We start from the raw sequence: 24,812 nt of genomic DNA, 5'->3' as shown, positions 1-24,812 counted from the left end.
GTCACAAGATATTTGACTAAACATGCAGAGAAAAGATTCTTTAAAACTTTAACTTTCCGTCACTAGGAAGAAATTTCGATTTCCTAACTAAAATTCCAGAACACGGTTCTTCATTGCCTCATAAACTTTTGCGAGCGCCGACTTCATCAAAACCCTAATTTTTTTAAAATTCATCTAATCTAATGAAACTTGAACCTTTTATTAATCAAATTCCAACCAAAATAAGATTTTCAGAGCCATTTGGCTTGGGAATACTCCTTATAATTAACCGTGACGAGGACCGATGCTTGTGAGAATGATGAAGAAGATTCTTCATGGCACCGCATTCTTGAGGAGTCAAATAAAATTTATTCTGAACTGTGAGTCCACTTGCGATCTAAATTTGGCCATATATTACTGCTCTAGAATAAATTTGCTATCTTTTACGATATAGTTTGGCGGAGTGAGCGAATCGAGTTGTAATCTCTGAATCTTTAAAATATATTTAAATCTTTAAATCAATCGAAACCTGTTTTGGAATCTGTGCTAAATCAATTATAGATCATTAACGAGGGAAGAGTTCATAAAACATGAAATGTCGTTGGGAATCTATTGGAAATGCTAGGGCTTTGTCGCGTTGCATATGGCTTTTTAAAATACGGCTTCGAGGCATGAAAAGGATGTGCACTAACCTTGCGAAAAGCAATTTTCGATCACCAATGGCCAGCTGCATATAGTTTCAAACTTTCAGTAAAAGCTCCTCTGTTATTAAAATTCTGAGTTGTATACATCTGATAGGAATTCAATTGCTATCAAGCCCCCAGTTTCATCGACGCCAATTATGAAGGAAATCATGGATACGTTGGTTGAGGTCACCAGAGAAGTGAAGAAAGAGGTCACGAGAGAAGTGAAGAAAATGGCTGAAACTTTTGACGCCGAATTGAAGGCATTGTTGATCACTACTTGAATTTGGCAAATGGAAATTCCTGATCCTAATATTGATGTCTTTTACCTCTTAAATTTTGGTATCAGTAATAGAATACTTGTAATGATATATAGCATATAGATATTTGGATTTACAATTGAGAGCATAAAAGGGGTAATGCAAGATTATTGGCTTCACATCAGTAACCTCTTTAATTTTGGTAATGATAGTCACCATAGTCATTATAATGATGTACAATATTTGGATTTTTGCAAGAACCGACAAAGCATCATTTTGGTGTGTACATGCATAGGTGTGTATGCTACCACCTTTTGGTTGTGCTTGTTTGTGGTCTTTATATATTTATGTAAACCATCTCCTGGGCTATCAATTTGCTGTAGCTTAAACTCAAGAGTGCTTATATTCATGACTATCAAAGTTCGACTGTATGGGATCTGAAATACCTCTGATAGGAATTCATAAAACCGCAAACAAGAGTACCTGTAACACCCTGAACATATAATTTTCATTGTATCAACCCTTTTCATAGAACCGCAAAGGGGAAAGCCCCACGTTTTTCAGTAGCTGTTTCATGAATTCTATATTATCGTTGTATGCAGGGGTATACGATAATACGTGTATACGCGCAAGACAGAGGTCGAACGAGAGTTTGAAATCTTCCGTCCTCAAAGCGCTACATGCACTGAATCACCTTCTGTTCACCGGAGTTCAATGGCTGTAACCTCTCCTCTGTTCGCCGGAGTTCAATGCGTGAATTGTCATGGAGTTTGAATTGCCGGGAGTTGGAATTGCGTGGAGGATGGTTGGTACCATTCGTAAATGCTGTAAATGTGCCTCAGGTTGGTAAATGTGCTTCATCAATACGCGAGAGTGGAGGCCAAAGTGGAGGCGGGCAGGGTCGATGGGCAGGAGCACGGCAGACGACAGAGTCGCCGGAGCTGCGTGCCCTGTAATCGCCCGAGAGGGATGCATGCTATGATGCATGGTCGAACATGGAAGGCCCCATGATGTCAAGGAGGCTATCTACCGCTGTTAGAGGGTGTATGGACATAGCATTAACTTTGCTATGGAGGTGGAAATAGGCACTGTCGTAAGGCGACTCAAGGGGCTTCATTCACTCACCTAAGTAATTACACAATTTAAAAACTATTTAATAGATCAATTATGACCGTATCATTTTAAAACCATGTCATGACGTTTGTAGTCATTTCATTTGTAATGACAAATGTTTACATCAACGTCAACTCCAACAAATAATTTTTCCATGGTCCATGGGCAGGAGCACGACAGACATCAGAGTCACTGGAGCTGCGTGCCCTGTAATCGCACGATAGGGATGCATGCTATGATGCATGGTCCAACATGGAAGGGCCCCATGACGTCAAGGAGGCTGTATGCCTTTGTCACAGTGTGTAAGGACATAGCATTAACTTTGCTATGGAGATGGAAATAAGCACTCCCTTAAGGCGACGAGGGTAGGGCTTCATTCACTCACCTAAGTAATTACACAATTTAAAAACTATTTAATAGATCAATTATGACGGTATCATTTTAAAACCATGTCATCTCTGTCTTTATACGTTTGTAGTCATTTCATTTGTAATGGCAAATGTTTACATCAACGTCAACTCCAACAAATAATTTTTCCATGGTATTCGGTCAAAGTTTTCATATGATTTGGAATCCGACCCATTATTATTTTTACACGCAAGAAAATTTGAAGATTGCTCCCTGGACTGAACTTTAAAGTTCAAAACTGAAAACGGTGATATATATATATAAATATATGAACGACCTCATTTGCACAACCTGACAGCATTGGAAAAGATAAAGGCTGAGCGTACCATTACTCAATATATTGAGAGCCCGTGCTACTGACATTTACAAGATTGTTGATGGATATAGAAAAGTACTTGTCGCTACATCAATCGATCTATGTACATAAATAGAGACATATTTATCATCAGGCCATATCAGAGATGGAATTGGAGATATTTGTCTGCGCTGCTTATAATTTTTTGCGGTGGTGAACTTCCAGCCTGCTTTCAGAAAGGGGAGTATTCGGCTTGACTTTCCATTTGTTCACGGAAGGAGTTTCTACGTGCAGAGTTGAGAATGGTCTTATCTGCTACGATGAAATAAACCGAACCGCTGACTGTATCCAATGAAAATACCCACGACACAGCATCAACACGCAGTTCATTTGGTAGTTATTGTTAGCGAGATCAGCAGAATTAACTAGATCTGCGAGAATGGTTTATAAATAAAAGATATACCACTGTTCGTCCAAATATTTGAATACATTAGATTAGCGTACTTTTCACAATTTTTTTTTTTTATAGATGCTGAGGAGAAGAAAGCAACTGCAGCATAATATTTTGGGGATGGCATGACAGCGATATTTAACTGATTAATTATTGACTTACTTGTAGAGATGATAAGTGTCTGTGCAGCATGATTGAGGTTAGCCCTTGCCCAAGGAATAGCTCTTGCTCCCAGTATCTGCAGATTATTTCAAGGCCGCATTATCTATTAATCCAACCCAGCGGTTAATATTAACCCGGCTGACTTACATGAATTGAATTGGTACAGATTAATTGGTGCGTTAACAATAAGACTCACTGTGGGGATCGCGGATGCTACGCATGCAATTGCAGCCGCTTTGGCCCCTGCTTTTACCGCTTCTGTATGCATGCATAAATATGGTCATCAGTTTCATCATGCCCACAAATTATTAATTAACAGAATGGATTTTATGCAGGAAAATGAATTCAGAATGGATTTTATGCAGGAAAATGAATTTAGGCACATGACCTCCAGCCGGCGCAGCGCAAGAAAGAAAGAACGAACGATTAATGCAAACGATTAATGTTAATGTGAGTGAGAGAGACGAGAGACGAGGTTGAGGTAGATTCGCGGCTTTTTTTAGAATGAAAAAACACTTTCAATTAATTGATAAAGAGAAAGTACATTGTTCGAAGAGTAAAACTTTTCAGTGTCATCCATATAAAAACTAACATACTTTTACCATCAGTCCTGTAAAAAGTTACATTGAGCTAATTAATCAAACTAACAGTCCTTACATAGATACAGAGATACATTCATGCAATAATCAGATAATTAATCAAAAAAATAGACGAGAGTAATCCCAGAGAAAAAACACCGGAGTCATTTCATGAACCTATCAGGTGAAGTGCAGGATTTCTTGCCCCTGCAGAAAAACCAGGACAAAAATTTGTTCCAGAGACAGGAAGGATATCAAAAACAGGTGGCCCTCAGTGCACGATATCTTCATAAAAAATTAGAGCTGAATGTGTCCGGACCCCTTTGTGAATCAGAGGACACAGTCATAAAACTTCCCCTATCAAAGTGCCAGAGCAGAACTTCTGGAAGACAATGGCATCAGAAACAGGGCAGCAACCTGCTCTGGAAGACAATGCCATCAGAAACAGGGCAGCAACCCAATTTTGATAATCGATCTGCTTCACTATTTTGAGATCGGTAGATGTGCAAAATGGGAAGATGAATAAAAACTACTGATTCGAGATTTTCAAGTCTCGAGCAGGAGAATTTAGGGAACCTTTGTATTAGCCCAGTCAATAACAGATTTAGAGTCACCGAAGACAGAGAGACCTGATATCAAGCCAGTCGGCACAATGGAGAACCCCACAAAAGTGTTAGACCATTCCACATCCACGGGAGTTAGAAAATAATGCGCCATTGAAAAAACCTACAAGATAAGAGGACCAAAGGTCTCTGGCAGGGGAGGGAAGAGTCAATGGAGGGCAAAAGGACCAAAAATTTAGAATAATATGAGAAGATATTATAGCATGTTCTCAAATATTCGGTGCAACATGGTCGAAAATGAAGGCATTTCTAGACTTCCAGATGCCCCAGATGATGAGGCAGGTAGATTCACGACTTACCCTTGGAGCACTGCTTTGCTCTGAGAATTTTCATGTCAGCCTGTTGATTTGAACTTGCCATCTCCTCTGGTCTTCTGTGCTTACTGCTATAATAATCCCCTCCAGTCAGTGCTTGAGGTGAGACAGAGTAATTCAGGAGATACGGGACTGAATGCTGGATACGGGAAACTCAAGACGCTAGTGATATATATAGAATAACAACAGACAAAACAGTGGGTGTGAGATCGAAATCAATAGCTAATCAGCTTATTAAGGTAGGTAGGTAGGTAGCTGTGCGAAGAAATAATGTGAATAACATAGTTTGATGCGATGACGAAGACGCTGTTTTGAGAGAGATTAAAGAAAACCGTGTGTCCAGCGACGTAGGGATTGAGTATTGAGGATTCTCAGTTCTGGTTTCTGTTTTGTGTGCCATAATCTGTCTATTTTCTGTGTGCTATACCGCCTGTGAATATCAATTTGATTCCAATCTCGCCCACGGTGCACTTTACAATTATATTTGTTGGGCGGAATTACTACCGATAACGGCCGCTAGATTCAGACGCCCCCTCATACCCCCGGGTTTGGATTTTGGTTTGTCGCGTACAGGACACCTACTAATGTGCAGCACAGCCGCTGTAGTGTTGTTTTGTCTTACCTAATGTGAGTGAGTGCAGACCGTGATTGATAGACAGAGACCCGTATACGTCGGCTCCCCTTTTTCAATTTGCAAGGCAGCTGTACCCGAAACCCGCTGCTCCCTCCGCGTTTTCGCCTTTACTCTCAGAATTCTATAGAATGAAAACGGATAATTTGGCACGCTTAGAACTAGCCTCAATGTTTCCAAAATTCCGAAACAATAACTGCAGTAATAATAATATTAATTACACACCCCCTTCCCATGTCACCGTGTTGTTCGTCGTCGATCTTTATGTGTCAGATGATTACAAGATTTTCATAGGCGGTGGAGAATGTTGCGCTCAACCTCCCACAACTGCCTCCGGTGAAATAGAATACATGTAACGTGCTTTGATACTTAACCTGAGTCAGAGTTTAGAGTTTGAGGTGCGCGTTTAATAAAATTGCTTATGCCCTAACACTAAACGCTCGAGGTTAAATTACTGTAGGGGCAAGTGTTTTGAATCCATGTTTCCATTCGGCGATATTTGAAGGGGAAGGGTGTCGTTTATATGCAATCTCTCTCTAGTATTTCCACCTATTCGTCGTATTTTATTTGATTTTCTCGTTGCTTCTCGAATGTTCAGTTGGGATTTCGAATTCTCTCTTGTGAGGTTAAAAATCAAATTTTCGTTGTTCTGAGATTTAAGAGACGCCGAAAAGTTCAGAGACATGAACTGAAGAGATTCTTCATTGAATTTTCTTTATATCTGACTCTCTGGTATTTCCATCTATTCGCCATATTTGATTTGATTTTATGTTCAGTTGGATTCGCATTATCTCTTGTGATGTTAAAAATCAAATTTTCGTTCTTCCGAGATATAAGAGATGCGGAAAACGTTTGGAGGCCTAAACTAAAGAGATTATGCTTTGGATTTTCTTTATGTCTGACTCTAGGCAGCACATTCTTGTAAGTTATCGGCACTGTTTTCGCTTGCAGGTAGAGGGTTTTACTGAGCTAACATTTCATACAAGTGGGTTTTGTAACCCTAACTCGTATGTCTTCTTGGTGCATTCTTTCTTTTTAAAATATACAGTGTTATCTCACGACTTATTGTCTTGCCTTGTTGGTGGCAGGGTCGAACCCTGCAACCCTCGTGGGAATGGATTGATCTATCGTTTCTCTATGTTTACGAGAGTTTCAAGTATAACTCTTTGAAATTCTCTCCAAAAATTTTCATTGATGTAGGTATTGTTGATTAATGGGATGAAGTTTGTTAACCCTAATAAGGCTCTTCGGACCAACGCTCTAAGCGCTACGTCTTTACTTGCCGCTATTGTTCCAAAAAGTTCTACAAGCCCATGGCGTTGGGAGGCCATCAAAATGCTCATAAGATTGGGCAAACCGAAAGCAAAACAAATCCCCACATTTGAGATGTGTATTAATTGAAGATAACTTTGAAAATTCCTTCTTTGCGTTGGATTTGAGTAGAGGGTAATCTAATGGATTTTGGGCGTCATAGATAAAGTTATATCATGAATTCTGTTAATTGGTTGATAACGTTACTGTAAGAACTTAGGTTACAATGAACAATGAACTTCCATCACGAGGCACTATGAATGAAATTCTGCTGGTTGCTAGATAACCTTATTGCAAAAACTTACATCACAATGAGCTTCTATCACTAGGCACTATGAAAGATTGGTAATGTAACATACCTCATAATAGGAAATTACCTACCTTATAAGTTGAGGTTCACTTAGACTCTATTATCGCATATGATGTTCCTTAATTCATTCATTCTAGTGACTTATGTCTTCACTAACCACTATGCAACTATTGAAAAAGGTGAAGTTTATATTGAATAATATGACTTCATGCAACTCTGGTAGAATTTAATGATAATGTATGAAGCACTAACATAGTGTATAATCCATGACAATGGCTCTTACATAGTGTATAATCTACTACAGTTGGTATTATAAACAAACATTAAAAATTGGGGAGTAAACAAGCCTTTGGCACTTCAAAGAAGTGCTCAATGAAACTCACCCTTAAAAAAATAATTAAAATTTGCTTTCTAATTAATATTATAAAAAATTTAAATAATATTATAAAATGTTGTGTGAAGGGTTGTTTGTCCACCTAGCATTTCTGAAAATTTACTTATCTATTACTGACGTATAGAGTCACTCTAGAGTCCACAGTAGTGGTACGAACTTGTAAGGTGATTGCATTGTCTATGGTACAACTCAGAGTTATCAACATTAATTGAGGTTTTATGAGGTGTCAAACATTGACGACCCTTAGATGCCAGGGCTTGATCGACAGTAAGGAAAATTTCGGTTTCATTTGGTGTCACTGTCCTCCCCAAACAATGCCCCACAAACCTCATTTGCTCTTTCCCTTCTGCGGAGCGAACCGTGCAACAATGTTGTGAGTTTTTAGGCTTGTATTCATGAATGTTCTCACTGTAATGGCTTTCACGTTCTCGAAAGAGATATTAGGCCCTATAAAACTATGATGAGAACAATGGCTAGCATTCTGCTCGCGTATACATGTCTATGTTAGGGTTTCAGTTTTTTATTTGTTGCAGAAATTTTAATATTGATTCTAAAGATCACTTTACAATAAACACGACTTTTGTTCCAATCTATATATATATATATTCTCAGGGTTCAATATGTTATTTTTTTTTTTTTTTTTCCGATCAGATTTGTGCTAACCTCCCTTAGTATTCCACGATCGGGTTTTTACATAGTACCTAAGAGAGGTTTTTACATAGTATCTAAGAGAGGTTATTAGAGCTAAGTTCTTCTAGGGTTGCAAGAATTAAATTAATTCGCAAACTCGGTAAGTCTTTCCATTACAATGATTACAATATCCTTGCAGAATTCTAATTAAAGTAAATAAAGCTTGTTCTCATTTACTCTTAAACATGATATGCTAATGGATACAGGTAAAGAAATGGCATCACAGGATTTCTATAATCGAGGTAGGGTTTCTCCCATGGATAACCATATTTAATTGTTTCCGAGTTATATTTTTTTTTTTGCTTTTTCATTTTGATGGAAGTGTTTTTAATTGATTCGAGTTGACTCAACTCCGGAATTTAACCACGATATTTTACTTTTGTGATGTCGTTAGAATTACATGTAAAAGAGCATAAAGGAACATATATGCATGTTGTAAAGAAGAGCGAACATGATAAGAATCAACAAGATAAAACATAAGATGTTGATAAGAGAGTTCGTCCACGAGGGATTACATCTCTGCGCCCGGTGTCAAGATGGTGTAGACCGCTACATTAAGTGCTAGAAAGAGTGATGATGTACATGAATATGTTTTCTCTATCATGCAAGGAATATGCCCTCACGGAGGAGTGGCTCCACGAGATGTTCCGCTGGAGGAACTCTCATCCACAAAAGGACTCCTATCACCATGACATAATTTCACGTATGATAATAATGAGCATCCTGCCAACATGGCATCAAAAGAATCTCAATTCAAACATACATGGCGACAAAGGGATCTCAATCAAAACATGACAATAAGTACATCTCACATCAAGAACAAAACAAGATCCCACATCAAACATCAAACAAGGAACTATATAGTGCAATGCATCTCAAGCAAAGAGACAAAGAAGTACATGATCACAATGTATTTACCTCACATCAAGGAGTTATCTGAAGAAGAGGATGATAAATTGCTCGATCTGGTTGTCCCATCAATTTCATGGTGTCAAATATCATGGAAATCACTGCTTACATATCGAATCTTTACACCTGCACTAGACTTTGAAAAGTGGCCGAAAAATGGAATGATCAAATGGAAAATATGATTATACCATCAGATTCATGGTATCGCATAGTGTAAAATCGACTGCTAAATTTCTTGAATTCTGACAAAGTGAAAATTTAGGGCTATAGAAATCTTTTAGATTCCCCCTAAATTCCTCAAAGATTCCCTCCTCCGGGTCATATGAAGATCTGCTCTTCATATAAGAAAATTGATCTCACCGTTGAGATCTTGGTGAAATTCTGAAAAGAATGAGTATAAAGTTGGCTACATTTTGAGTCTCGGAACTTTCACCGTCCAAGGAATCTCGAAGATTCCCTTAAGATTCTCAAAGATTCTCCTCCACTGGGAATCTGCAAGTCCGTTGCTCAAAAGGAGAATCCAACCTCACCGTAGCATTCCTTGCGAAAATATGAGAAAAACGACTATAAGCTTGGTTACATTCTGATAAAATGAATTTTTACCTCCCAAGGAATCTTTTTGGCATCTTAAGATTCTCTGCAAAATTTTGTCTCGAAAAGCAGGCCATCATTTTGCCTCCTGTAACTGCGTCATGGTTCCATCTCTTGCATGACTGATGGTATGGTCGTCTCGTTCTACAATCCCCATTCTGTTCAAATCCGCCTTCGTTCTCCCTTCGTGCAAGTGAGTAAGGAAGGGTTAAATGTATGTTTTCGAGCAAAGTAATCAACAAAGGCCGTTTGGTTGGTTGGTTAGGGTGGATGGGTTGAGGCAGGGAGGTTGGGGGATCAAATCCTGACCCCTCCCAAAATACACAGCTTTTTTGGCGTGTTTCGTTGGCGTAGTTAACGTTGGAGGTAGCCATTATGATTTAAGTGTTGTATTAAATGGTTTTTTTGTATTTAGGTTGGGCCACCCATGGAGCAGGTTGGCCATGTGGCCATGCGGGTTCGACTCTCACCAACCCATAATTATTTATGGAACATGTTTGTTATGTATGGTAAAGTGGTTTGGGGTGTGGGGTGGGTCCACCGGAGGTGGTCCGCTCACCCAATTTCATTTTAAATGTAATACAACAATTGTTGGTTGGGAGGGTTCGGCGGCGTCATGGCCGCCGACCCTTTTAATATTATATTTTTTAATGCAATTGAGGTTGACTAGGGGTGGCGAGGTTTGACCACCGACCACCCCATATATATATATATATATATATATATATATATATTAACCACTGACGGGGGTTGCAGGGGTGGTAGCCTGCCACCCCTAGTTTTATAATTATTTTTCGTTTTTTAACACAAAATGGCCATTTTCGAATTTCCCTAGAATAAGGGTTATTAGAACAATTAAATAGGCCACAAATTTTCCCGCTCTCAGGAGCTAGATTCCATGTGTGCGACTCGATCAATTTGTAGGACACTTAAACCTCACCCATTGCCCAACTTTGACCGAAACTTTGACTAGCTTTTCTCCCTCATATGAGCTTGGATTTGAGTGTCATTCGTACCATTGGAATCAGGGCAATGAGCACTTCGATATGGTGCTGGCTTGGGAGCAATCTGACCACTTTGAATTATGACCCTTTCTGAGTCCTCTGGGACTTTTGCATGTGCTTGGAGCTACCTGGATCAATCCTCCCCATTGAGGAGCTTTTGGTCCTCCAAAAGCATGAAAATAATCTGCCACTTCTTTGTACCCTGTCTGCACTTACAAATTTCTAATAAGTCACCCTTCCTTCTCCTTCACCTTTGTCCTTCAGAGCCATAAGCGATGAGCTCACACCTGCAACCTCTGCAAATCTGTAATACATTGTTTTTGCAAATGACATGCTTGACTTACATGGCCAACTAATGACCCAAGCATCCCATACTTGCCATGAGTTTATAACACATACCCGATGGTCAAGTTTACGTCAAAATGGAAACAATACCCGAGCTATGAAAACAAGGCTAACATGTCATTGTTGCTTTAGCAAGTGATGGAAAACACATCCTCACTGCAACACATGGTATACAAAGATAAGGCCAAACACTATTGTTTATTTAACAAGTGATGGAAAACACAACATCAATTTCACAGTTCAAAATACATCACAAAATAAGACGAGACATCATTGCTGCTTAACGAGTGATGGAAAACACATCATCACTTTTACAGTTTAAAATGGAACACATGATTGGAAAAAATAATAAGACCATGAAATTCTATCACACCTGGAAGAACCATTTCTCACTTATCAAGGTCAACGGGTCACCTCCTTGTGGTGCATTCGCTAGTCAAACAAGCATTTAGTATGGTTCATGCACCAACGTTTTGTCTTTAAGGCACTACTCTAGATGGAGCCTCCAACACGTGGCTCTTTGATGGCCACTTCTGTCTCAATGACTGCAACGGGTCTTCTTCCTCCAGATCTGATTTACCTTCTTCTTTTCCTGCTGTTGAGAGGATTTTTCATGCCTCATCCTTTTTCATGCCGCCATCCTCTTCCAGCGCTCGACAGATGTATGGTTATGTAATCCACAAAAGGTACATGTTTTTCAATTCCATGATTTACGTTCATTTTTAACAACATGATTATAATCAAAATGAACATTTGAATATTGAGATTGGTTATACCTTTCCTTGCTTCCTTTGGTGTCATTATGGTGATGAGAGCTTGCCTCAACTCTTTCCCTACAATGGGCACCGCCATGGGATGATGGTGACGTGTTCTCATCATTCTCTTTCCTCAACGATTTCGACAATATATCTCGGAAGCATCTGACACCTTTAAAAATTCTCCTTTGGTGTATCCCAATCCTGCAAATCGAGGTCTCTTCACAACCTCAAGTGGTTGAGTAATGCCTTGGCTATTAATTCCCAACCCTTTTCTTTCATACCCCATTCTCTTCAACAATTTGGAGCCAATTGTTATGGTATGATTTTAAAAAACAATGAAATCGTTATCAAGAAACATACATGAATTCGAAGAATTACTTTTTGCCTCACATGGGTCATACTGCAGCTTCTCCAAGCCCTCGTCCTTAGCTTGCAGTTGTCGTAGAAAACTATGTTTCTCCTCTTTCTCTTCTTGTAGAAGCATGTTTAATTCATCGTTATCTGCGTGAAGACTCTGGTTGTTGTGCTTCAATTTTTCCAGGGCCTCTTCCATGGCTCACAACTGAAGCTGCACTTGCCGCTTTTCCTCTGTCTCTTTTTGTAGAGCTACATATATTATTTTCACCTTTTGGGAAATTGTGAGCATGGTCTCATACATCTCTTTGTCATCCTCCATCATTGGAAGTTCCATTTTTCACACTCGCAATTCACGTCCACACAAATATCTCTCTAATACCAAACTTGATCCAAGTTGACTCAATTCCTGGATTTAACGAGGATCTTTTACTTCCATGATGTTGTCATAATTTCATTTAAAAGAGCATAAAGGAACTTATATGCATGTTGTAAAGAAGAGGGAACAGAAAAAGAATCGACAACATAAAACACAAGACGTTGATAATGGAGTTCGCCCAAGAGGGACTACGTCTCTGGGCCCCGGTGTCAAGATGGTGTAGGCCACTTCATCAACTATTGGAAAAAGTGGTGATGTACATGAATGTGTTTTCTCTATCATGCGAGGAATATGCCTTACGCAGGAGTGGCTCCACGACATGTTCCGCTGCAGGAACTCTCGTCCACAAAAGGACTCCTATCAACATGACATAATTTCACGTATGATAATAATGAGAATCCCGCCAACACGGCATCAAAGAGATCTCAATTCAAACATACATGGCAACACATGAGTATCCCGTCAACATGGCGACAAAGGGATCTCAATCAAAACATGACAATAAGTACATCTCACATAAAGAAAAAAACAAGATCCACATCAAACATCAAACAAGGATCTAAACAACACAATCCATCTCAAGTAAAGAGACAAATAAGTACATGATCACACTGCATATACCTCACATCAAGTAGTTATCTGAAGAAGAGGATGATAAACTACCAGATTTGGCTGTACCATCAATCTCGTGGCATCAAATATCACGGAAATGACTGCTCACATATTGAACGCTGACCCCTGCATTCCACTTTAAAAAGTGGCCGAAAAATGGAATGATTAAATGGAAAATCTGATTACACCATCATATTTGTGGCATCAAATAGTGTAAAATCGACTGCCAAATTTCTGAATTCTAACAAAGTGAAAATCTGAGGCTACAAAATATTTTAGATTCCCCTAGATCCTCAAAGAGTCCCTCCTCTGGGCCATCTAAATATGTACTGGTTAGATCAAAAAAAAGATCTCACCATTGAGATCCTGGTGAAATTCTGAGAAGAATGAGTATAAAGTTCGCTGCATTTTGAGTTTGGGAAATTTCAGTGTCCAAGAAATTTGGAAGATTCCCTCTAGATTCTCAAAGATTCTCCTCTGCTGAGAATTTGCAAATCCATTGCTCAAAAGGTGAATCCAACCTTGCCATAGCGTTCCCTACGAGAATATGAGAAAAATGACTATAAACTTGGTTACATTTTGATAAAATGAAATTTTACCTCTTAAGAAATCTTTTTGGCATCTTAAGATTCTCTGCAAAATTTTGTCTCAAAAAGCATGCCATCATTTTGTCTCCTAGAACTGCATCATGGTTCCATCTCTGGCCTAGTTCGCGGTTCCGTCGTTGTGTTCTAGAATCCCCATTCCGTTCAAATCCGTCATCGTTCTCCTTTCGTGCAAATGAGTGAGGAAGGGTTAAACGTATGTTTTTGGGCACAGTAATCAACAAAGGCTCTTTGACTAGTTGGTTAGGGTAGATAGTTTGAGGCACAGAGGTCAAGATTTCTCCAAAAATACATGGATTTTTTGGCGCATTTTGTTGGCGTAGTTAACGTTGGAGGTAACCGTTATGATTTAAGTGTTGTATTAAATGGTTTCTTTGTATTTGGGTTGGGTTTCCCGTGGAGCAGGCCGGCCACGTGGCCGTGTAGGTTCAACTCTAGCTGGGCCATAATTATTTATGGCACATGGTTGTTATTTATGGTAAATCGGTTTGGGGTGTGCGTCGAGTCCATCGGAACTGGCCCGCCCACCTTGTTTCAGTTTAAATGTAATACAATAGTTATTGGTTGGGAGCATCCAACGGGGTTTGACCACCTGCCACCCCATATATATATATATATATATATATATATATATATATATATATATATATATATATATATATATATAAACCATCGATGGGATTGGCACAGGTGGCAGCCCATCACCCATATTTTTATAAAAAAAATCGTTTTTAACACAATATGGCCATTTTCCCCATCACCCATATTTTTATAAAAAAAAATTGTTTTTTAGCACAATATGGCCATTTTCGAACTTGTCTAGAATAAGGGTTATTAGACAAATTCAATAGGCCACAATTTTCCCACTCTTGGGAGCTAGATTCAATGTCTGGGACTTGGTCAAGGTATAGGACACTTAAACCTGGCCCACTTCCCAACTTTGACCGAAAATTTGAGTCGCTTTTTCTCCATCATACGAGCTTGGATTTGAGTGTCGTTTGCACCTTTGGAATTAGGGCGACGAGCACTTCGATTAAAATTATTTATTGTTGTCACGGTCTTTAGTGTACTAAGACCCTAAGAAACAAAGTATATTTCCAAATTAAAAATCCTCAAGACTTTTTCGTTTCTATTTCATGTTCATATATAAATAGAATACAATTCTAGTAGTGGCAAGTTTGCGGCCATTACTGTCTTGAGAGTTGTAGTCTAAAAAAGATACTCTGCAATTATTTATATAGTTTATTCTTCTTCTCCTTTTCATTGGGCTTCTTAATGTTTTTAAATATTGTATGTTCCTTTTTCGAGTGAAGGCATTTTGATTATTTATTTTAAAACTCCACCATGATTTTTCAGATCAGGGTATTGGGGTTTTAAGGGTCTCTTTCTGTATTAAAGCTCTCCATTCCCATGCGTCAGTTTTCTTTATTTCAGAAGTTTTAATAAAAAAACTCAAGGGTATAAAAAAAAACAAGGGTATTAATCCAATACCTCACTTATGGATTTTTATAATGAAACCTGAAATATATTTATTCATAACCAAAGGGTTCTTTATAGTTTTCTTTGATATTAAAGGTTATGAAGTTTTACTTCTTATGGTAGTGGACAAGTAGAGCTCTGAATAAAAAATTTTGTTTAACCAAGAACTCTGAACACTCTGCTTCTCGTCTTCATCTCTGAAAATTCTGCTATATCTAACAACTTCTTATTAACACAAAGATTGTTTTTCTTTTCTTTATGGAAATGAAATGTGAAGATAATATACTGTTGTCAATTGAAATGGAATTTTTTTTAAGATTTTCATAATGGAAGGGTGGCATGAATATATTCCCTTTTAATTGAAACTAAGAGAGACCCTTCAAATTTGATCACTGATTCACACATATGATTTCACTTTTATGTGTTTTATGTTGGCAACTCTTATATCACTAATACACAGAGGGTAAGGTTAGAATGATGTACTTATTCAAAAGACATGGGCACATGTGGCTATTGATCTCACATATAAGAATTTATTTTATAATTGTGTTGCTTTCATGGTAGGATTCCCATTGATGTGGAATACTTGCTTTTGCAGTGAAATTGTATGACCAGACATTATAATTATCGACTTCCGGCTACAATTAACTAGATTTCTTCATTGGATATGTTTGCTCACTAAATTCTACAGATTAACTCTCTGCTATAATTTACTAGATTTCTTCATTGGATAAGTTATCTCACTAAATTCTATACATTATAATTATTGACTCTATGCTATAGTTAACTAGATTGCTTCATTGGATATGTTAGCTTACTAAATTCTATTGTTGGATTGGGCCTTTATAAGGGCATTAATGTTATGATATCACCAACAAGTTGTGAAGAACATGATAAAGACTAAAAACTACCCACATAGATTTGATGTCTAAAAATATATTTTGTTTCTACAGACTATGCTGAGATAGATTGCATAGTAAAATTTTGCTTCTATTTGGAGTATATATCATCTCAAATAAAATAATAATGTTCATACTTTATGCCACTATTGTTCATCCTAATGACTTGCACAATTATTTTTCGAAAGGGGATTTTTCACATGTGTTTAAAAGGTCGTTAAGTATAGTTGTAAGCAATATCCCATGTAATTGTGTAACTTTGGTCTAAGAAAAGTTTTGGCAATTTTTGTACCAAATGGTGGCTATATTGGTTTTGTTATCTCATGCATACTCCTCATAAGAAGTATGACACTTAAGGTGGTTACACTACCTGTACTTAATGTCTCCATTTGAAATTATGACTTAAATGTAAGAAATTTTTGTGAGAACCCTTATCACCATCACAATTGTACTTAATGTTTCCATCTGAAAACAAATTAGTAACCTAATTGGAAGAAGGTGCTCTTCCTCAATGTAAGAAACAAAATTTTCATTTAGATAAGTTTCAATTTTAGCTTTCCAACTTTCACTTTCCATTACCTTTTAAAAGGGAAATATCCATTCAAGGAATTGGTTTTTCTTGTATTTTTTGCGTTGTGTCCACTACATCATGAAGCCTCTTTCTTGCAAAAAACCATAAGGAGAAATGTTGTTACTATTGGTAATTCTTGTTACATTATTTTCAAAGTCTTCAAGAATTTCTAGCTCTTGGGGTTAGTCTTGTTTAGGATTTTCCATTTCCTTTAAATCCCCTTCTATATGTGCCTTAAAGAAAGAGTCCTGAGTGAGTGATGCAAACCTTGTGTGATTTTTAACCTCTTGAACAATGAGTTTCTTCTTTATCTTCCATCCATTTCTGAAAAACTTTATGACGTGTGGGTCTTCCATCTTGAAGATAATTGTCGTTACCCTTAAATTTGCAATAATAATGGGCAATATTGAGAGGCTCTACAAGCATGATATCCTTCTTGTCATGTTTCTTGAATGAATCATAATATGTGATGCCATATTCCTTCTCACAACACTCTTTATACCACTCAAGCTCTGCCACATGACATTGTGCCTTAGTTAATGCAATATCTAGCTTAGCAATGTTTGTGTTATGTTTTTTTCAATATTTCCTACTTTTTGTAGGGCTATCCGTGCATGATCATTTTGCACAGAGTTGGAATCACCAATTCAAGAACACATTTCAAGTATCAATTAGTTTCACTAAATTAAAGAAATAAAAATTCGGAAGATGAGAAAAATGCTATATTAACATCCTAAAAATCTTACATAATAAGAAAATTCGAAAATAGGAAGCAAAGGAGATCAAACTAGCAAAAATACAAAATTCATAGTAAATAATGGTAGTTCATCACATTGCAATATTATTGCATTAAGAGAACCTAGGAGCTTTATGTTTTAGATTAGGGAGATGACCATCTGAGTGTATGTTTGTACATTACCTTTTCCATATTTTATCTCTTTGACAATGACGCCTTCTATTTGGTGAAAGGAATGGAAGGAAACATAGACAATGCCTTCATACTCATTTAGAATTAAAGTCTTTGCATCGCAAGAAGTGACTCTTTCCAAGCATTGGAAACTATTTGACATGATGAAAGGAAAGTTGTAATCTCACACTGGACCTGCAACAACTTTTATGTCATTTAGCCCCATATGGGCATTGGAGAATGGACACCTCTTCATATATATATATATATATATATATATATATATATATATATATATATATATATATACATATATATACACATATACATATACATATACATATATAGATAGATAGATAGATATCTATATCTATCTATCTCTCTCTCTCTCTATATATATATATATATATGTATATATATATATCTATATTTATATCTATATATATATATGAAGAAATAAACTTTTAAAATTATACGTCACCCTGAAGGAAATTCAATATGCCAAACAATGAATGGAAATCAAATATCTGGCTTCATAATAGCCTAGGAAACCTCTATTTCTACGAGATATACAATTATGATAAAGAGGACAACGTAGAGATGAATGATAAGGAAACTGAAAAGGAAAGTTGCAAAAAAAACACCCCTTAACACCAAGAAGGATAGAAGTGCTCAAAATATGTGAACGATGAAAAAATCCCATTAAAATGTAAATCTAGAGGGTAGAAATGTGAAGTTGGGTTACACTTTTGTGAGAATTCATCCAATAAAATAGGAGGATTAACCTTTAATATTTTCCATATAGACCTTAATAATAAACTAAAGGCAGTTCAATAAGGGTTATGGTGTTTTATACTTAACACACACATATAACCCACACATGTACTCCCTTTTAATTATTCTCTAGATGCACAAGGTCATTTATCCCTTTCAAGTACTCCCTAGATGAACTAGGTCACCTTTGTCATTTCATCAAGATTGGAGGTCACCCCGTTAAGTCTCCTGTAGGCTTATAGCAGGATAAAAAATCAATCCTTTAATGGGTCCTTTACTATGAGAAACTAGAAGGATTGTATCACTCTAAAATGTGCTTAACTTGGCTAATATAAGAACTAGAAGTTGAATTACAAAATTACACTCATGATACTAAGAGTATCACAATTAAGATGATTGTAATGTTAACTAGATCATACTTATTTACTACTTTGAACTTAGTGAACCAAATAAAAACCATATGCACTAGTTGTTCGGAACCAAAAAATGTTCATTTCAAGTACTATATTGGTTTTACCTTGGCCATTATTTTGCAAATGCAAACACCTAAGTGATACAATTTGAATAATAGATATGAATTTGGTTTTACCTTGGTTAGTGTATTGGGATTTATGGATTTTTTGCCATGTATATATATGTATTGTAACATTGAAAGGAACATGTTGTAGAGGCTACAAACACCCTCCAAAATTTTTCCTTAGCATATTATGGAGCCTCCCTCCCAACCTTCATAGCAGCTTGCCTTGCTTTGTCAAGTCCTCAAGCTTCAACGTTTTTCTTGCTCAAAGGAAGCATGTTGATCACAATTTGATCTTTTCCTTTCACACGCTACTCATCCAGACTTGGTCCAGTTGTAGGTTAAGTAGCTTCCCAGTGAAATTTGCACATTTGTGGAGGGAAACCAATAGTTCTCTCTAGGAACTGTGCAATTCCCTCTCACAGCCTATTGGTCTCCTAGATTGTGCAATCCTACCAGCCAATCCTCCCAGCAGAAATTATGCCATTTTTCCCATCAACAAGCTGTTCAGCTCAGTATTTGTGCAAATATGGGTAGCAGTCAACTATTGGGCCTAGAAATTATGCAATCCCCTTGGGCAATCAGCCCAACTGATAGTTAGAAATGTGCACTTTTCTCCCGCAGTCGAGTAGTCGCTTGCATGTGCAGCTGAGTTGACCAGTTCCCTTTAGGACTGAGAAAAACAGACTTGCATGCATAGGATGCTTCTCCCAAGGAAGCATACATACACATCTCTTGTTTCATGGATCTATGCTTAGCAGTTGGAGGTTACACGCAAGGAGCAATTCAAAAACCTCCCTCCAAGTGCCGCTTCCCCTAGATTTGTGGCATGTGCGTCATAACCTCTGCGTTATAAAAACTTATCAACCAAATGTTGCGTAGCTTGTTGTTATAGACATTTTTGGGCCCTACAACCCCAAGGATGAAATGTCCATAAATCAAGGGCTCCTAAGTCCCTAAAAGTGTTGTTCTAACCCCTAAAGGAACAAGGTCAAGAAATTATAACTTCTCCCAGAAGTTCTCCATGAGAAACTGCTCAGAATTGGTCAAAACAGGATCATTGCAGCTGCTCCACTAGCTAAGTGTGTTGCATCTCACCTAAATACACTGTGAGGGTGCGTTGCATTTCAAAAGTCCCTTCTGTGGGGTGCGATGGGCAAGAAATGACAAATGGCAGTGTCATTCCGTGAGGTGGAGAGGCAATGGAAGCTTTCAGAATCTTCTCCTGTGACACTTGCCTCACTGAATTCGACCAAGGATGAGTAAGAGACCATCAGTCTCCAAGTGGAAGCAAGAACTATCAGAGAGAAGACACTGATAAAATCACAAGCTGATTCATCCCCCTTACAGATATCTATATATGGATCCCTCATCCCAGAGATCCAGAGGCTGGAATTTTGCATATTGTAAGGAATTGCTGTTGGTTTCTTGAGACAAACATAAGATTGTTGGGTGATCTAAGCTTTGTTTGAGGTGAAGAGGGGCTTCTTTGCTAGGAGGTTGATGATGGGTCAGAACAACTGGTTGTAACTCCTCTTGGCTCTTTTCTTGTTTATCAATAAAAGCTATTTGAGTTTTCCTCCATGCTTTTGTGTCATTGATTCTTGTTACATTTGTATGGTCAATTTACATCTGATCCTAGATTGTTTATGATTATAGATCCATGTCTTTGTATAGTGCTATGCTTCTGTGATCTTACAGGTACTTTGTGAAGCTGGGTGTGCAAGGGAGCAGGTAGCTGAGGACTATCAAAGAAGAGAGGGACCAAATCAGGAGATTAGCGCAAGAGAGAGGTTGGTCTTTCTGTTCCTCTCTATCTATAATTCATAAAGGAAAAACGAAAGTAGCTTTTCTCTGTTTGTTTCTAAGGCAGCTGTCACACCTTAGTGAGATAGAGCAGTTATATATAGAAACTTTTCCCTGTAACAAAATTGCGACTCCGCTGGGGAGATAATTAGTTTGTTTGTTTATCATTCTTTGTTGTCTATTTCATAAACTTACAAGTAACATTCGAACTGCATTTGCCATAACAAATGCAAAGTAGATAACTGCTACTTCAATCCATCTACTGGATCTGTTTATGGTTTAAACAACTCATTCACAAACTATCTGATTGCCCTTGTGATAGCTCTTAGATCCTCCTTAGATCTATGCCTGATTGTTGCATTACTGATTGCTTTTTGCTGGACCAAAACCCAAGAACTGAACTGCAAACTGTGACCCGGAACCCGAACAGAGTCTCGTTTCTGGCCCAACGCAGGTACTGTTCAGAGATTCTGAATTTCAACGCACATCCCGAGTGGACAACCTGCGCTGCATTTCAGATTCTCTGTGTTATAGGTGCACTGATCAGACTAGCTCTGTGCAATTGTGGCTTCTGTGGTTCATTCTTTCCAGTTCTATTCTTTAATTTTGCTACCTGTGATCAGTATATGTCTGTTTGAAACCCCTTTTCCTTGTTGTTATTACACCTCCTTAATACAAAAGAACTGTAGATGCTTTTGTGTGTTTGTTGAGTCATTTACAGTTCTCCTTTGCAAAAGTAGCATAATCGTACTGTCATCCTTTGATTTGAAACTGTCGTAAGTGTCAATTTCAATCATAGGAAAAAGTTTGATTGCTATTGATGGTTGATTATCCTATTACTATTGCTTTTGGTCTGAATTTGTAATTTTCTAGTGTCGAGAACAAGTATTCAGTTCAAAATCGTAAAGTGTTGTGATCATCTCCATTTTTTGATTTCGAAAAGAAACTTGTTGATATTTGTCGCTTGAAAATAAATTCAGATTTGTACATCAACTTTCTTTTTAGCATTCATACACTAAGAAAGTTGAAAACAAATACATGCATGTGCTTTTTCATATAGACAGTCTGATTGGCTTCATTTAGGAAAGTGCATTTAGAGTGTGCTCTTTGCTCTTTGTGAAAAGATTCTGTCTTTCTTTTCCCTAGTAGCTAGGATTTTCATTGCATAAAGGAGATAAAAAGTTTGTTTATCATCTTAGATTGCATTTTAGGAATTACATCTACATCTCGTGGTGAACCCAAAAGGCAAACTTCATAAACAAGATCAACTTAAAATAAATTCAATGAATCTAACAACGCTTTGGAACTTAACGCACAACATTTAGAAGTCTAGGCTAGAGACGTATTCCGGCGTTGTAAAGCCTGGTAACTGTTTTTCTCACTGATGGTTGGGTGATTCCTCCACTTTGAGACGATAAGTGCTAGTACGGACTTGTGCTCCCACGTACCGTCGAGTATATTTTGGGAGACCCCAATAGGCTTAATCCTTTATCCATAGGAAGCCGTGTCTGCCGCCCTATCGATCGTAATGCACTGAACACAACGTTCGGGAAGATTGACTACCGTACCGTAAAAAGTATTCTGCAGTTTTGCGATTGGTTTGGTAATCCCTCTACCTAGATTTCCAGAGTAGTCCCTTTCGTTCCTTTTCAGACTCCTTAACGGAAAAGGTCCATCTGAGCACTTGTCACTTCAGGCTCATTAAAAATTGAAGGAGACTAGAGTCATCTTTTGTTTTTTCTCGACTCTTTAAAATTGAAAAAACAAGTTGTGTCAAAGAATCTAAAATTTATTTTAAATGGAATATTCATTACCCTTTCCTATGTTGATCTTGGGTTGAGAAAATGGAATCCACCAACCAAGGAATTCCCCTTGGAGGAAATCCTAGTCCCTTCTCCTCTTGGGGAGATGTTGGTGCACCCCATATGGCCACATTGTTGCTTCTAGGACTGACAATTGGTTTACCTGTATGGCTCTTCTCAACCTCTGTCGTTCAGAACACCACTATTCCTGAACAATCGAATCAACAACTAGACGAGTCCAGAGTTACCCACCAACCTTCTACTTCCTCTAATTCTTCCTCTCCTCCTTCCTCTTCGCTTGATGGGGTTAGTAAAGCCAAAAGTCAAGTACCTAAAGAGAAGAAGGAAAAGAAGAAGAAAGAGAAGAAGAAGAAGGAGCCAAAAGCGAATGGGGACAAACGAGTGTCTTCTAGCGAAAATCCACGCACTGCACCGACCAGGCATAAATCGCCATGTGTCATTTGAAAAGGAGACCACTATCACAGAGATTTTCCTTGCATCCCTCAGATCTTAAGGGACTAGTCTCCTCATTTGCAAAACTCGGGTTTCGTCAACCTCTGATGTTCATGTTGAAAACCACCGTCAACTAGTGAAAGTGAAGCCCCAGGACGAAAAGGAAAGTATAGATTTCCTTGTAAACAGTGTGAAGACGATCATGTCTTCCACCGTTGTCCCTTCTTAGACGAAGCTAAAAGAGTTTTGGATGATCGACCGGTTTCACCGTTATGACTTCCTCCTGGATATAAAAGACTCTTGCCGAATCCGTCACTAGTTGAAAATCCGGCTGGCCCGCTCAGGTGGTCGGCCGAAGCATCTATCATTGAAGATAAACCATCTGAATCCATACCAGACGAAAGTCAAAACGTCGAGGCGGCAGTTGACCCAATCTTGCCTTTAGAGGTTACATCTTCAGATGATACAATCACCCAAGAGAATGAGGATGACACCGTCCAAATTCTTTTCATAAGCACAGACTCCAACGAACATGGGGGCAATTTACCCGTTCCTTTACCGCAGGAAGGAAGTTCGTCAGAGTCGTACCCGGCCGTCTATTCTGTCCCACCTCCAAGCAACCTAGTTGTCTCCTTCGACTGGAATCAACTAGGCAGACCCCGTTTACCAGCTAGTGTACCATTCCGAATTTTTGTTCAAATATATAGAATGGTTATGGCTGGTACCATCATAGATGAGGGGGCTTCTGTGAGTATCCTTTCCTCAACTGCTTGGAAAGCGCTTGGTTCGCCATCGCTTTTGCCTGAGATGAGAAATCTGACAGGTTTTGATAAAGGAACCAGTCGATCGTTAGGTATCCTTCCCAATGTGCCCATAACATTGAGAGGGAAAACCGTTCACATGAACGTGATGGTAGTTCAGGGACCCCTGGATTACAATCTACTCCTTGGATGAGACTATATTTATTGCATGGGAGCAATTGTCTCCTCAGTCTTTAGAGTAATGTGTTTTCCGCACGAAGGAAGAGTGGTCAAGCTCGTAGACCAACTTTCATTTCCCGGATCATACAAAGAAAATAGTCATATACCATTCCTAAATGGTCTTTTCACGCAACAAACGTCTAAATCTGCAGTCCGTCCACCCGATGAGCGCGAGTGATTCGGGGGGACATGACTGAGTCCCAGGGGGCATGCACCCTGGTCTACTTCGGCAGTAGAACTTCGGGTATAGGGTAGGTTTCCGCGAGAAAATATGACTAGTCTGTACTCCCCTCCGTGATTGGAAGAGGGGGTTATTCTAGAACAAGATTCTCTTGTCAAAGTTACGTGAGCGGAGTAACTTCCTCCACTCACCTTTGGCTATTTCGATAGACATCGCCAAAGAAGTGTTTTGTTTGCGTTGTGAATAGAACAATCTTTGGGTAACCTATAAGAGGTAGGCCTCTCTCGGTAAAACAAATGTTTTAACGGACTAAAGAAGGGGTAACCTTGAAACTCTGTCGTAAGTGTCGATTTCAATCATAGGAAAAAGTTTGATTGCTATTGATGGTTGATTATCCTATTACTATTGCTTTTGGTCTGAATTTGTAAGTGTCGAGAACAAGTATCCAGTTCAAAATCATAAAGTGTTGTGATCGTCTCCATTTTTTGATTTCGAAAAGAAACTTGTTGATATTTGTCGCTTGAAAAGAAATTCAGATTTGTACATCAACTTTCCTTTTAGCATTCATACACTAAGAAAGTTGAAAACAAATACATGCATGTGCATTTGCATATAGACAGTCTGATTGGCTTCATTTAGGAAAGTGCATTTAGAGTGTGCTCTTTTCTCTTTGTGAAAAGATTC

At 38.2% G+C, this 24,812-nt stretch overlaps 1 protein-coding gene and 1 non-coding gene across 2 annotated transcripts; one reads left to right on the top strand and one right to left on the bottom strand.

The window, feature by feature from the left end:
- Nucleotides 1-2,743: 2,743 nt before the first annotated feature.
- On the bottom strand, nucleotides 2,744-5,039 carry LOC149250991 (early nodulin-93-like). Its single transcript, XM_089459297.1, has 4 exons — nucleotides 4,852-5,039; nucleotides 3,548-3,609; nucleotides 3,352-3,427; nucleotides 2,744-3,080 (listed from the first exon to the last, which is right to left on the bottom strand). The coding sequence occupies exons 1-4, from the start codon at nucleotides 4,910-4,912 to the stop codon at nucleotides 2,971-2,973; spliced, it is 309 nt and encodes a 102-aa protein (XP_089315423.1). The 5' UTR covers nucleotides 4,913-5,039; the 3' UTR covers nucleotides 2,744-2,970.
- A 1,247-nt stretch (nucleotides 5,040-6,286) lies between these two features.
- Nucleotides 6,287-6,372, top strand: LOC149250990 (small nucleolar RNA Z159/U59). Its single transcript, XR_016267793.1, has one exon. It is a non-coding gene; the product is annotated as a small nucleolar RNA Z159/U59 (small nucleolar RNA).
- The last annotated feature ends 18,440 nt before the right edge of the window (nucleotides 6,373-24,812 follow it).

This window comes from Pinus tabuliformis, chromosome 7, assembly GCF_031772625.1.
Source record: "Pinus tabuliformis cultivar Carrire ecotype Pingquan chromosome 7, CPIR1, whole genome shotgun sequence".
Classification (NCBI taxonomy): domain Eukaryota; kingdom Viridiplantae; phylum Streptophyta; class Pinopsida; order Pinales; family Pinaceae; genus Pinus; species Pinus tabuliformis.
This window is presented reverse-complemented; position numbering and strand designations above follow the sequence as displayed.